General features: G+C 31.2%; 1 protein-coding gene across 2 annotated transcripts in view; it reads right to left on the bottom strand.

The window, feature by feature from the left end:
- Window positions 1–15154, bottom strand: part of LOC139495084 (protogenin-like) — a 47598-nt gene extending 32444 nt beyond the window's left edge. For both annotated transcript variants that reach the window (XM_071283234.1, XM_071283235.1), the window contains exons 1-2: window positions 14837–15154; window positions 4363–4698 (exon numbers count right to left, since the gene is read on the bottom strand). In XM_071283234.1, the coding sequence (XP_071139335.1) occupies window positions 4363–4698; window positions 14837–14903 (403 nt within the window). In that variant the 5' untranslated portion in view covers window positions 14904–15154. The remainder of the gene's footprint in view (window positions 1–4362; window positions 4699–14836) is intronic.
- Window positions 15155–16177: the final 1023 nt, after the last annotated feature.

Below are 16177 nucleotides of genomic sequence, written 5' to 3'. Positions count from 1 at the left end.
TATTGCATATGATGTACTTTGACCTATAATGGTTTACTTTTACAGATTGTGACTTGAATGGAGAGTTGTCTCATTGGCACTCATACCACATCTTCTTATATCTACTAAAAAGTATCTTTCTTTTCTATATAACTGTATTGCATATCATGTACTTTGACCTATAATGGTTTACTTTTACAAATTGTGACTTGGATGGAGAGTTGTCTCATTGGCACTCATACCACATCTTCTTAAATCTACTAAAAAAAATATCTTTCTTTTCTATATAACCGTATTGCATAAAATGTACTTTGACCTATAATGGTTTACTTTTACAAATTGTGACTTGAATGGAGAGTCGTCTCATTGGCACTCATACCACGTCTTCTTATATCTACTAAAAAGTATCTTTCTTTTCTATATAACCGTATTGCATAAAATGTACTTTGACCTATAATGGTTTACTTTTACAAATTGTGACTTGAATGGAGAGTCGTCTCATTGGCACTCATACCACGTCTTCTTATATCTACTAAAAAGTATCTTTCTTTTCTATATAACTGTATTGCATATCATGTACTTTGACCTATAATGGTTTACTTTTACAAATTGTGACTTGGATGGAGAGTTGTCTCATTGGCACTCATACCACATCTTCTTATATCTTCTAAAAAGTATCTTTCTTTTCTATTTTACCGTATTGCATATATGTCTTCTTAAAATTGTCATACTTGCAAGTGAGAAATTAAGGTGGTACCCAACACTTTCACTAAAATTAATTTGGCTCGTTTAAATTTCATAAAATTTTGCCAAAGTATTTACTTTGACACCTTAACAAAAATATAAAATTTTTTAAAATTTTAAACCAACCGTTTTGTCAGAAAAATTACACTGGTTATATAGCAATTTGACAAACACCAATTTTGATCATTGAGAAGCTTAATATTCCTTTTATATCACAACGTAATTAAAACGTTTGGCTGACTTTACAGAGTTTTCTCCCTGTAGTGTTAGGTACCACCTTAAACAAGCTATAAAACCAGGTTAATTTACCATTTTCTACATAACAAATTTGTTTACATTCTTTTTATGTGTTTGAGCTTTTTCAAAATTTTGCCATTTGATCAGGGACTTTCAGTTTTGAATTTTCTATGGAATTCAGTTGTTTGGTTATTTTACTGTTTACACTAGCAGCAAAAAATATGTTATATAAAAATAGATATTTTTTCCCCTTATAATACTGGTAAAACAATCAAAGAGTTAAATCCTCATTATAATGCTGCACCTTATATTTTTATAAACACACCCACAAGGTCACATGTCAATCAGCAATCTTTGAAGGTCATGTTGACATCAAGCAAATAGGCTTATGGCACAAATGTGTCCAATCATTAAATTATTACATATATACATGCAAGTATAAAAAAAACAAATTCCTTAATAAGTACAATCTGTATAATATTTACTTTCATGTAGAGTTTTTCACAATGTTTTATATTAATATTTATTAATATATTATTATAATTCATGAAAATAAAAATGTCAAATTATGCATTTTGAAATATTTCTTTTTTTAATTTTTTTTTTTTACAGCTGTTAAGAATTTACAGATGCTATGTACTATACAAAACACTCAATCATACATTTCTAATGTTTATAGTGACCAATCTTCATAAAATTACTAGCATAAAAAATAATTTTCAACTATTTTTTTCTCCTAAAAAGGCCTCAGAACTACTTAATTATTTATCCCTAGAAGACTTGAATATTTTTTGTGGCTAAAGAAAAGATGTTGGTATATTAACCTCTTTATTAACTAGTGAACATGTTTTTGTTATTTGAGCCTACACCTATTCCCTACCAGTACCTCAACACCTTGGCACTATTTCAGCCATAAGCTGACCCACAAATAAAAAAAATAGTCCCTTCTCTGTGCACTGGAATATTCTGCAATCTATATCAGTTCTATCCTAATTATGATGTTAATCATTACAAACACATAAATAAAATACACTTCTTTCTTTTTAAGTTGCAAAAAATGTTCTATGTACAAATGTATTATAAATCATATTCTTCTTCATGTAAATAACCTGATGTGACCTTTGCTGAATGGGTCACACATCAGAGAATTATGGGGCGACATAAAGGGGAACTATCTACTCTTTGTTTACAAATATTTGATTTAAGATTATAGAGGTTTAAAAATTGAAAATGTAAAAACATAGCTTAAAAGGAATTAAACTTTATGTTTGCCCTTCTAATCCGTTTAAGAATGTTCCGATAGAAAAATGTGTTAATTTATAGGATTTTGACTTGCGAGATGTATTGATTTTTCTTAGGCTATAAAATTTCCAATTCAATGTGATTTTAAAATAAAACTCAGTTGTAAATAAAGAATGAAACATCAATTAAAGGGTTCATTCAACAATTTCATGCATTTTAGATTTTAACCTCAACAAATTATATAAACACTGCTAGATAATAAGGATCGTCAGTTCAACCATTGGTTAAACGTTTATTTCAACATGTTCAGTGAAGATAAAATATTTTTTAACGAAAATGTTTTACAAAAAAATTATAAAAGGGGGATTTGCAAATCAGTTTAAATGTTTGACATCAGTTTGGTCAATATCATTAGAATTAAATCCAAACTCGCCTAATTTGAATTTATAATGGCCCTGTTTTTTATTTTTGTTTTTGATCGACTAATCATGTGGGTTAATGTTTTGAAATGAACAAGAAAATGACATGAGCCATGATCATTGATAATGAGATTAGATAAAAGTTTGTTTTTAAAGTAAGGGTCAGTTGGAATGGACAACCAGAAAAACACTAATATTTTTTCTTTTGCGTAATTGTGTAGATTATCATTGATTTAATAAAATATTTTTCTTAAATACTTTTTTCCATTTTTCTGGGTAAGAGTTGAGGGAAAAGATGATGAGGGTGATTTTTGACGACCTTGACCATGTCGACTACCCCATTTATGCATACTTTACATGAACAATTGCTTGTTTAACAAAAAAAGATCTGATTGGTCAATAATAAAAATCTATTTATAAACATGACAAATACATGTTGAATATTTACATCACACTTAAGAACTTGAGGGAGAATTAACTTCTCCCTGGAACTGGAAAGGGAGACTTCAAGGAGAACTATTTTCCTAACATCTCTACCTTTTAAGATGTATTTGTTAAGAGCCTTTTGTATGACAACTTCTACATGTAAGGTGATATTTTCTTTCCTTGATGTCTCATGACTTAACTCAAAATAATGTAAAAAGGAAAATTACAAAAATACTGAACTCCACAGAAAATTCCAATTGGAAAGTCGTCAAAGTCCCTTATAATAGAAAGAAATCTCAAACACATCAAAACGAATGGAAAACAACTGTCATATTCATAACTTAGTTCAGGCATTTTCTTATGTAGAAATGGTGGATTAAACCCGATTTTAAGATAGTTAAACCTCTCACTTGTATGACAGCCACCATCACAAATTCCATTATACTGACAATGATTGTCAAAAATAGGGGTACAGCAGTCAACATCAAGTTATAATCTTAATCACTTTAAAAACAAACAAAACTAGCCTGTTTCACTCTTATCTTGGTTTATATTTAACAAATGACACTCTCCCACATTGTAAATGAGGAATATTTCGTTTTGTTGATCTTGTAATACTGATATTTACATGTAGGATGCTTGTAATACTGATATTTACATGTAGGATGCAAAGTGATGAGAAAAGCTCACATGACCCTTTGGGCCAGGTGAGCTAAAAATGCAAGGCCACATTTAAAAGAATATCTGTTTCTCCTCCCCGGGTCTACCCTTTGTAAACAGACCAGGAAGGCAGGTTCTTTTTTTTTTTTTTTTTTTTTAACTGGATGTGATTGTCATAGCATGGTCACATGAATGGTTTGACTTGTCCAGTCCAGGCAACTTATCAGTTGTTTGTGCTCAATTTGAGTGTATTTATTTAGATTATCAATCCTTCTGCTTTCAAGCACTTTCCAAAAATGGAAACAAATTATTTTCAGGAAAAAAATAATTTCGATTTTTTTGTGGAAAATAATTTTTTGACCCGGGGGCTTATTTTTGACCCGGATGGGGGAGGGGAAACAAACATATTTTTAATTTTGGCCCAATGTAGACAGCAGAACTTACTTGCTACTTCAAGAGTGACCCATCTAGCTATAACGAGGGGGGATAGGAAGGGTCCTGATCCCGAAATCCATAATTTGCATAAAGAATTCCCGGATCCCGAAATTCAGAGCTTAAAAACACCCCATCCCGGAGTCCTGATAAAGATCCTATTCCCTCTCTATAACGCTGGCTACTTTATTCTGTACTAAACATTATAGATAGATGAACTTACTTGCTACTTCAAGAGTGACCCGTCTAGCTATAATGCTGCCTATTTTATTCTGTACTAAACACTCATACATTCCCTCGTCAGATATATTCTTCTTCTTTTTATGCCATACACGTTTAAAGTACAGGGACCCATTCTGTACTTTCTGTATACGATTGTCAAAGTCTAATAAAACACCATCCTTCCTCCACGTTATATTAGGAACACCATTCTCTGATGATTTCACCTCCACCGAACAGTTCAACAAAAGTTTGCCGTTCTTCTGTGCCACAACATGGTGGCCGTCCTGACTGTTGACCACTAACCCTGATAACAGTGGTTCATCGTTCCCATTGTTCCCTGTAATACAAACAAAAATAATCAAGGTTAATATTTGCATAACTAAATACAAAAGTTCACATCATATTCAACTAAATACAAAAGTTCACATCATATTCAACTAAATACAAAAGTTCACATCATATTCAACTGATGTTTTCACGAAATTAAGGGTGCTATAAACAGTTTCGTACTAAAAACTAGGGGTATTTCCCCAGTGAGATTTACATACTGATGGAATTCCCTGCTATTTATATACCACTAAATGAAAAAGTTGATTGTTTTTTATGTTCAATGTGAAAAACATATATTGAAGTTCAATTAAAATGCCACTTTTGTCAAGATTTAAAAAAAAAAAAATGTTTTTGTGACTTCCTACTATATGGGAGGCAACTCCATAAACAGCTGATTTTCACCTGTTGCAAAAAGCACTTTGATTTGTCAGGTAAGATAGCTCCTTTCGGAGCAGGCGAACGTAGGCTGAAACTACATTTTCTTAAATCAGCCGGATAAGCTCTTCGAAATGCATATTATAAGAAATCTCAAATATATGCACAGGTTACTGATCCGTGTGTCCAAAGGTGGTCTGTTTTTAAGGTTTTTTAGGGGGAAAATGCCTAATTTCCAGCTGATAACTTGTACCAATTTGCATGTTTAAACAAGAGACGTTGGATTTTATTATTTATTCAGAAAGTTCATAGAATTATCTTTCCATTGATGTATAGATTTCTATATAACTATGAATATCTGACTTCTGCATGATGGCCATGGGTCCACTATTACATGCCCTGTTACAGAATGACGTCACGTAAAAAACTGTTGATTGCACCCTAATGTAAGTTTTAAGTGGAAGAAATATTCTCTTATTAGTAATATTATTTCCATTGGAACAAATATTACAGCAGTGTTCTCCAAATCTTTTTCCCCTGGTGGTCCTTGAGAGAAATATGCACTATTAATTCTATTCAAAAATACTGAAATTGTGCCAGGCCTGTGAAAAGTTTGGTGGTCTAAACCTTAGGACCACTAGCTACTTTAATACAGTATTTGTTCCTTACAGAATAAAGGCCTTGGGTAAGGAATATTTGTTCCAACCCGAACATATATTATAACATTGTTTATAACTAAGTTTCCAGTGAAATTTTTTGTTTCATGTAGGTGCATGGTCAAATATACATTGACACTTGTGAATACAAGTTCAAGATAAATTACATCTGCAATGAATATTTATATCAAGATAAATAGTCTGCACTGTTAGCCACTAGGCCAATGCAAAAGACTCAATGTTCTCCATAGGGCCATAAAGCACCATGCATGGTACCCTTCTGCTATATTTTTTACCATGGTGGCTGGTGCTATCTTGAATGATTTTATAGTAGAATGTTTAGGGGCCATATGCATGCATGGTGCTATATTTTTTGAAAAACCAGTGCTACATGTATGTTAATTTCCATGGTGCTATTCTAAAACATTTTGGAAGAACACTGAGACTAGAAAATTTTTGGACTAGTATAATATTTACAAAGCAAAATGTCACAATATTGGTCTTCCAACTAAAAGATGTTACTCACTAATACTGCAGACTGGATGAGTGTGATGATAATTTGCAATTTAAGCCTAAGAATACATGTATGTGATGTCTCTATCAACTTGTGATAGAAAAAGACATTTTCTGCCTTTCATGCACTACTGGAAACAGAACATCTCAGTAATATTGTTTGCCTCAAATTACAGCCGAAATTCTGCCTTTTCCCCTAGAGAAAATTCCCAATTACCAAAAAAAATGGCTTAAAATTCCTCCCAAAAGTTTTACATTTTCCCCAAACAGTGATGGTATTGGTAGTAATGTTTGTAAATATCGTATTCATGTTATTATTTTGATATTAGAAAGCACTTTTGAGATCCGGTTTCTGATCAGATTTATCATGGTGTTTGTAACACATGTAGTTTCCAATGCATCTTATAAGTACCATCATTGCTTCTGTTTCTTTCCCCTCTTCGAAAAGTACCTTTCAGATTGAAAATGTCTGACAACCAAAATATACACGAAAAAAACTGCAAAAAAGACAGCAAAGCCAGCAAAAACTCAGAGATGTGTTTAGAATAAAATATACAAATTTCCCAATTTAAATAACAGATTATGAAATATGCATTTTTCCCAATAAAAAACGGTAGAGGTAGTTTTGGAAAAAGACAACAATATCACTGCATCTAGATTGTTTAAAGTGATGCATCACATTTTGTGCATGAAGTTCAATAAGCTGTGACACTCAAAACTTGCAAGCCATATAATAGTAGTACACATCTGCTTAATCATGATAATCAATTCATTTTTAAATTTAATTTAATCAGCTCCAAAAAAAATATGCAAATTTGAAACATGTCACATGGATTAGAAGTGAAAATCTACTCAGTTTATATCACAAGATGATAATTTAGAGTAATATAACTGGAGATATATCGTAAAACGTATATAAGACAGACCATTGGCAACTTTGGGAATTTTAAATAATAAAATTGAGAATGGAAATGGGGAATGTGCCAAAGAGACAACAACCCGACCATAGAAAAAAAAAACAACAGCAGAAGGTCACCAACAGGTCTTCAATGTAGCGAGAAATTCCCGCACCCGGAGGCGTCCTTCAACTGGCCCCTAAACAAATATATACTAGTTCAGTGATAATGAACGCCATACTAATTTCCAATGTACAATTCCTATTTTTAATGATGCATATTCTAATAGATTAGAAGTGAAAATCTACTCAGAACTGTCCAAAGGCAACCTTCTGCAATGTGCATACTACAATGTAAAATGTACATGATCATCAAACTGTTTTCAAACCCCAAGGCCACAATTAAAAATATTTTGGTTTGCCCAAACCCTTCCCAAAGGTTGAGACAGTGGGTAGGTAGGCATTTTCTTTTTTTTTTCTCAAAGAAATTGAAGTATCAGGTGTTTATTAGTTTTCATGCCTATCTGATTAAAAAAAAACTTCTTCAAATCAGGACAATAAAAGAATTTGAGTAGGCAGCTTTGTTCTGGGTAGGTAGCGTTTGGGCAAACAAACCTATTCTTTTTTATGGCCCAATTTGACAGCACTAATACAGTGCAGAGAGAACACTGAATTTCATATTCTCAATAAGAATGTATACAGATTCAGAAAAAACAGTGTGGAGAGAACACTGTGACTTGACTGTTATCATTATTTGCTTTAAATTTCATATTCTCAATAAGAATGTATACAGATAAGATAATATTTATTTCTAATTGAGGATAGATTAGCGCAAAATTAGGTTCAATAGGAAATTTATAACAAGGTATTTTTTTCAATAGGTAACCCATGTAACACAAAACATGGCCAAAATGTATCCTGATATATGGTTTATTATTTTATATCCATGATGATAATTTAGTGTAATATAACTGGACAAGACCATTGACAACTTTGGGAATTTTAAATAATGTACAATTTTTAATGATGCATAGATATTCTAATACAATAAAATCCCATCACATATAACTACATGAGTTATCTTTCCTGATTGTGAACAATGTACTCAATGTCCTTACATTCTTTATCACAGAGATGCTTCTGCTTAACGGTCAAGAGGTCATTCTTCAAACTGAGGCTAAGGTGAATGACCAAAGCTGTTTCTTAATGGTCATCCAATGAGCAAAGGTCAATTTCAGGTTAAAATCAATTTTGAACACTGAATACTAGTAATAAATTGCATAACTTGTCCCTTTCACTAACCTTTTAACCCTATTATAGAGTTCTATTTATAGACCTCATTGATTATTGAATGAAAATGCAGAAAGAAAATGTTTTAAATGTTTTAATCTTTCCTTTTAAATGATACTTTCAAGGATAGAATGAATAATGTTTCAAAACTTATTCCTTGCTTACAAGATCACCACCCTGGTTTTTGGTGGGGTTCCTGTTGCTTTAAAGTCTTTAGTGTTCTATGTGGATATTTGTATACTATAGTTAGTCTTTTGGTCGGTTTTTTGTTTAATCAATTGTTTTCACTTTATTTTGGACTTTGAATGTCTTCAGTGATATTGTTTGTCTTAAATTACTGGAGAATAAAGGCTTTTTCCCCTGTAGAAGAATCCCAATTTGAAAAAAAAGGCTTAAAATTATTCCCAAAAAGACAACTTTTTCCCAAACAGTGCAGTCTCAGTAGTTATTGTGCATGAATACAAACTGAAAAACACTCATTTAAACATTTTTCATGCCTAAAATGACTATGTGCAGATTTGAGGGTCTATTTATGTATCATCACTGACAATAAGGGGTCTTATAAGTTATATCGAATGAGGGTTTATCTCTTGAAAGGGGGTCTGCAAATTGAAGTTCCAGTCAAATTCATGGTTTATTATAAATTTCCCAATTTGATAAAAATGATGCATATTTTCCCAATAAAAAAGGGTAGAGGTAGCTTTGAAAAAAGCCAACAATATCACTGGTCTTTTTATTAAAAGAGTGTCTATGTCAATGAAGTTAATATTATGTCTTCCTACATGTATATACAGTATATAAATATCTTCCCTCATTTTTTAGAAGTAGGCTGTTTTGAGAGAGAGAAAAAAAAGACTCTTAGGACCAATTAATTATAACTATCAATACATACATGACATATATGCATTCATGTAAGATATAAAAGACCCAAGAGTATGTTATTTCTTTAAAGCATATCTGGTTCTTAAACAGGGATTAACAGAGAAATGTCCAAGGGGGAACCTAAAACAGTTATTATTGGGACGAAGTCCCCAATTACGGTAGAAAAATCAATAATAAAAAAAAAAAAAATCGGGAAAATTTCCCGAATTTTTCATTCTACTAATGAACTCAAAATCGTTAACTTTTTTTTTCAGATCTAGTTCCTGTTCCAGTTTTTCCCGCATTTGCGCAGAAATCTGTCTTGTTTACATGAGACTTTGAAAAGAAAATTATATGTATCAGTCTAGTAAAATATAAGATTGGAACTCAATACAATTTCATTTTTAATAATTGTTTGATTTGAAAAAAACGTTACCTGATGGAAGCGTTTCTATTGTTTACATTGAATATGACGTCATAATTTAAACAACGTCACAGCTAAATCCCTAACCACAGAACCGAAATCAGGAACATTACGGTATTTCCGTTTCCTTTATTAACATGTTTGAGGTAAGAAAATAATACATACAGACTTCGTCCCCATTCACAGGTTATGCCTGCCTCATATTAAAACCATTTAAAAATATCTATTTATTATTTGTTTTGCAGTACACTTTAAAACATGCAGGGTTCACACTACTTCAAAATCATAGGGGTAGACGATAGGGAGAAGTGGTGACACTTCAAAGGTGGTCAACGGCACACCACACTATGATGTTTGTTTTTTTACAATGATACATCTTACCATAAATTCCTTTTTTAATTTATTACTAATAAGGTTTATCCATTTTCTTTGAAAAGAACATTTAATTTTGTTCTAATAAAAAAAATATTCCCACACTGTAGAACTGTTTAAAGTTATTTCGCAATATGTCACTTACATATTTGGTGCAATGTTTATGATTGATATCGAAGAGGTTAGGTACCCTTTTTAGGCTTTTGAACTTACAGAACACTTTCCTTTGATAGTTACATGTATCCCCCAAAACACTGGGTTTCTTGTGATCACTTCTTCATGAACAAGGCAACCGTTATGACCTTAAAATTGAGGTAAATTTGACGTTCAAGTTTTTGAACTTTGTTATAACTTCATATTGATATGCATGTTTTAAAAAAAAACATTAAGTTCAAAGACAAATTAACTTAAAGGGGCACTAGCTACGATATATATAAAAAAATAAAGTATGATTTTTTTTAGATCAATCATTAATCAAATTGGAATAATGAAATAATAATTTGCTTTTAGCAATCAATTTCCTTTAATTTTGTTGAAATAAGCGATTAAACATAATTTTTGACTGATTCACTTGCAAGTGAAAACGTCATCATCATTCTAACCGGTATTCATGTGAACTTCAAGTTAACCCCTAGCTAGAGATTGACAACGCATGCATTGTACGTGTACTGGTTATTTCAAGAAAAAGAATGTCAACAATGAAAGTGAAACTACGGTAAATCATTTGATTACTAATTCGATGCACATAAAATCATTCTTATATGGTTAAAAACAATGAGAAACATCTATTTTTAATCTATAAAATAAAATCAAACAGACCTATAAAAATGCAATTGCACGTGTTGGTTTAATCTATTCGTATCTTTATTTTTGTTTACATCGCTTATATGGTCATCTGAGGTCAAATCGATAGTTAATTAGATGGCGTCTGGACTAAAATACACACGAAACGAACCTATATATTATCTACCCCATGCTCTGTTAACTGTTTATTTTAGACTTTTGATAGTTTGGATAAATGTTTTACATTGTTATAAACCAAATATGAGAATTTGAGTCAAATCGGTTACAATGAATTTGACAGCTAGTGCCCCTTTAAAAGTTCAACTAAAAGTGACCTTGTGTAATGTACAATGTAGTCTTCACAATAAAAAAAAAAGCCCAGACCTTTTTTTTGGGGGAAAGAGGAAATTCTAAATAGATTTTGTAGGCCTGTAGAGGTAATTTTTACAGATCGAATAATGAAAACAAATTAACAAGTGGCAAGCCAGGGCTGCTGGGCCTGAGGTCAAACTTGGGCAGGAAAAAAGGGATTCTCTTATGAAAATTTGCTAACAGAGTTTGAGTGTTGTGTTGTAAGAAGATAAACTTGATCGCTTTGTTGAAAAGTTTAAAACAATATTAAGGATATTTTCAATTACAAAATATTAAGGATAAAAATATAAAATCATAAACAGCAATCATGTACAAAAATCTACATGTTGAACATGTAGTTTCCTATTTTTTAAGGCAAAAAAATATTTCTAAAACTCACATCTGGTACATATATATTTGTTGTTTTTCAATTACATGTAACATTGAAAATCATAGAAACAAATTCAAAAAAATCTCCAGGGTCCTTTAAAACAAAACACTGACATGTAACATGTTTGTACATTTAAGTATTGGGGTAATATAAACAAATTATAAACTGTGCAGCTAATTTATCGAATAGCAATTTCTCTAATATTCTCACAACAAAATACAGAAACAATGCTGACATTCAGAGCCAACCATTCCAGTGATTCTGCACATCAAGTGAACCACTAGATAACTTGTTTTGAAATAATGTGTAGAACAGATGAATGTGTTGGACAGCAGTGCTAACTCTATTTTACAAACTGGCAAGATTAAAATATTGAAAATGAAGTACACTTAGTACATGTACACCCATACATGCCATATCTACTTAAAGTTATAGCAAACATTAGGAATTTCTCAAGAATAAATATGCAAATTTACAGTAAATTGTAAAAGCATATTTGGTACCAAATACATGTACAAATTCATAAATCTTAAAGGTACTTTATGTACTTTTATTTGTAGTTACCACCATACATCATGTAGTGTGAACCCATGATAAATCTGATGAGAAAACGAATTACATCTGCCACCAAAACCTTAAGTAAACTTTTATGAACCCTATAGGTGGCAGGACACAGTGCAGGTGGTGTTGCCATGATGTGAAATGTATCAGAAGCAAGTGCATTTAGCATTATATACACTTCAAAATGTTGGAATCACAGAAAACCTACATGAAAGCAAGATCAATGATTGAACGATTGACTGTTGGTTGCTTTAATGTCCAGTGGCAAATAGTTCATGCATATTCAGGACAAGAACAAATTTAATAATAATAGGTAGGTCCTGTAAAAGTGGCTGTCCAGGATGCAGGTCAGGAAAATTTAGACTGCCACTGAAATTAATGGAAAATTGAAGCAAGATGAGTAGTCCCTTTCAAATGTAAAAGGAATTCTATTGGTTTCCATTGTCATCATGGTCATAGAGCTAGCTATACAATACTGTCTTCTTTTCCTTAGATGTTACATTACATAACCAAAATATCCAATCGGTCCTGTATTAATTTCAAGAACTGCAGATGTGGAGCAGGATACCCCTACCCTTCTAGGACACCTAAGATCCTTTTAGGTCAGGTTAACTTAGTCTTGTATAGTTTTAACTTACATGTAAGCTTTCAAGGTTTTCTGGACTTTTGGTTTGTCTTTTTGAGTCGTCAGATTATTCTGACTAATGAGTTTGATATTTTTTTGGGTGCATTTTTGGAGTTTGTTTCAAAATAGTACCAAATATTATATTATCTGATTTAGACAGTATTTATCATGGTACAATGTAATTTGTCGTTTAATTGTGTTCTTGAGTTTCTGTCACATTGGAAAATAACAAACATGAAGATTTTCCTTTAAAAAAAGATACATGTACCAGAGGGATATTTATCAATCATTTTTATAATAAAATGCAATAAAATCTGTTGCACAACTTACAAAATGAGATACAGTATATAATCATTGCAACCCCACCACATTCTGCCAGTCCCAAGTCAAGAGCCTGCTATTCAGTGGTTGTTGTTTGTTGCTGTGTTACATAGATATACAATGTAGGAAGATGTGGTGTGAGTGCCAATGAGACAACTCTCCATCCAAATAACAATTTAAAAAAAGTAAACCATTATAGGTTTATGTACGGCCTTCAACACGGAGCCTTGGCTCACACCGAACAACATAATTGTTTAAATAATTATTTTTTCATTATTTTGGACGTTTATAAATTAAGCGGTTTAAATAGTTTTGTTAAATCAATTGTTTTACATCTTTTATTTCAGAGCCTTTTAAAGCTGACTCTGCAGTATGGGCTTTGCTCATTGATGAAGGCCATACAATGACCTATAGTTGTTAATTTCTGTGTCATTTGGTCTCTTTTACTAAGTTGTGGAGAGTTGTCTCATTGGCAATCATACCACATCTTCTTTTTATATTATACTAATTGTATGATCATGATGTATTAAAACAAAAGGTGGTGTTCTTATTTCATTCTGCTTATATCAGATAGAAGTATATATTGGTGAATAATCTTCAATTAATTATTATAATGGAACTGAAAGATGAGTAGGATAATGAAATGTTTTTTCCTATGAATAAATGTTTTTAAATACAATTTAGCATTGTTTACTAATATTGAGTGTACATGTAAACAATATTTAAATTATTATGAAATTTAATACAACTTATACAATATACATATATGCAAATAAGACTATTAAGTTGCATTTAATTTAATAATAAAAATATAGTTAATTTTTATTTTATTTACTGATTATGATAACTTTCAACAGATGATCTTTATCAATGCTATAAAAAAAATTGTACTTTGTTAACCAACACTCATTTGAAATTTGATAAATCTTTTTTTTTTGTTTATATATGCAGATTAAAAAAAAACAATAATAATTCTTGTCATTAACTTAATTCTGAAAAAAAGACCTCAAAATGGCTTCTTTTATACCAAGGTCACCAAGGCCATCTATGATGACCTATATAACTGTAATGAATTAATATGTGGATAACCAATCATCTTCCAGAACATCACAAAAACGAAAAATCTTTTATTTTATTAACAAAAAAATCCTATATTTGTAGTAAAATAATCACGGAAACAATTACCCATGTAAATTTTTGTTTATTTCTTCAATTCTTATATAAAATACACATGTTTTTTGTTAATTCGTAAATTTTTATTTTTGTCAATATAAACAGTTCAATTTTAACATAATCTTGATAAAAATGTTAATCATCACCCATAATCATCTTGTTTTGTTTTCAACCATTTGTTTATATAGCTCTTTCGTCATATCTTTAATATTTGTTCATCTTGACCCCATTTTCGCCTCTCGACACCGAGATCAGGCACAAATTCCATTCAGTGGTAAAAAAAAATCGCGAGAAAAAATCAAAACATGACCCAACTAAATTGGCATAAATTATTACAAAATGTTCCTAGTCATGTTTCGTGTCCCAGAATAATATTAGTAATATGACTGGGGTAAATGTTGATGTCTTTGGTGTGGTCAAACTCGGACAAGCCAAAAGGTGAACAGAGAGGGCACAAATAAACTGCGGCCATGTTGATTTTGTTGGAGCGGGGTGACCGATATCAAAATTTCATGTAAACATTATATTCATTATTTAAATAAGTAAATTCTTACCATTTGCAGGTGTAATCCAAAAAACTACATATAGAATACCAACAATATACAAACAGTGGGTCGCCATAAATGAGAAACCATGAGGATTTAAAAAGAGTTTACATTGTTGTTGTGAAAAAGCTGCGAGCTGTGCATGAATACACGCACTGAACCGTGTCACAACCCGTAATCTTTTAGCCTTGCGCTGTTCATTGAGATTACCGGAAAGTACCACCGGATTATCATGAGAAAGATGGAAATTAGATAAAGATAGCGATATGAAATAATTTCTACTATTTTTTTGTAACGATTTATTTCATAAACAGTCATAATAACATTGAATCATAGTCTTTAAGCATGCGCAAAATATTGTAAACATAAAATAAGCAATACACAAATATTTGGGTGTGTCAGTGTAATGGAACAGCCTCGGTGATATCGGGTCAAGCTACTGTACTGTAATGACCATGTAATTGAACGACTTTCGTTTAATTTGTTAATTAATTCTTGAAACCATCGAAATCATCCAGGAATAATATTCGTGAATAAAATACAAATCAATGCACTGGATTTAAAATTACAAATGTTTTTTGTAAGTCCATTCATAAAATTCTTTATCTGACTGTTTTACAACTATTTCTAACAGGTATACATACCGTTAGTACCCACTAGAGCCAGAAATGTACAGTATATGTTTTATTTGTATTATACAGACTGTTAACTTAAATTTATCTGGTATAAGTCAATTTTAGGAGCTAGATATTTATAGTAACTTCCAAAACGTTTTTTTTTTCTCGAATGAACTTTTAAAACACTGATTGAATTTCGTAATTTCACATAATAGTAAAGATAGGAGTCTGACTACTGGGTTCAACGGTAAAAATCTTTTGATTCTAGTCATCCTGATTGCGGAGAAAAATATTATGGAACTGTCGACTCGCATTCGGGATGATGCAATTTTTTATGTGACTGATTATTTTCAAGCAAATCGCACAGATGTGTTGCACTAATCTCTGATGACCTTTGATAAAAGTATTCGATCATGATAATGTATTTTAAACGTGCAAAACCATACGTGCTCTCTTTCTGACGATCATATATATATATATAACTTGAGAAGAATCATCAGACATAATTTTCAGATTTCGAAATCACATGTATCATATGTGTATACGGTGTAAAGTAGGTACTTCTTTTTTACCTTCTCCACTTTGCTAGTTTAATGTAATTAATTATAATTACAATTACACCTAATTCAAATGTAATTTGATTACATTAAATTACTTATAATTACTTTGTATACTTTAGATTACTTATAATTACTTTGTATACTTTAGATTACTTATGATTACATTGTATACT

This window comes from Mytilus edulis, chromosome 11, assembly GCF_963676685.1.
Source record: "Mytilus edulis chromosome 11, xbMytEdul2.2, whole genome shotgun sequence".
NCBI classification, from domain to species: Eukaryota; Metazoa; Mollusca; class Bivalvia; order Mytilida; family Mytilidae; genus Mytilus; species Mytilus edulis.
The sequence above is the reverse complement of the archived record's forward strand: the minus strand, read 5'-3'. Positions and strand labels throughout refer to the sequence as shown.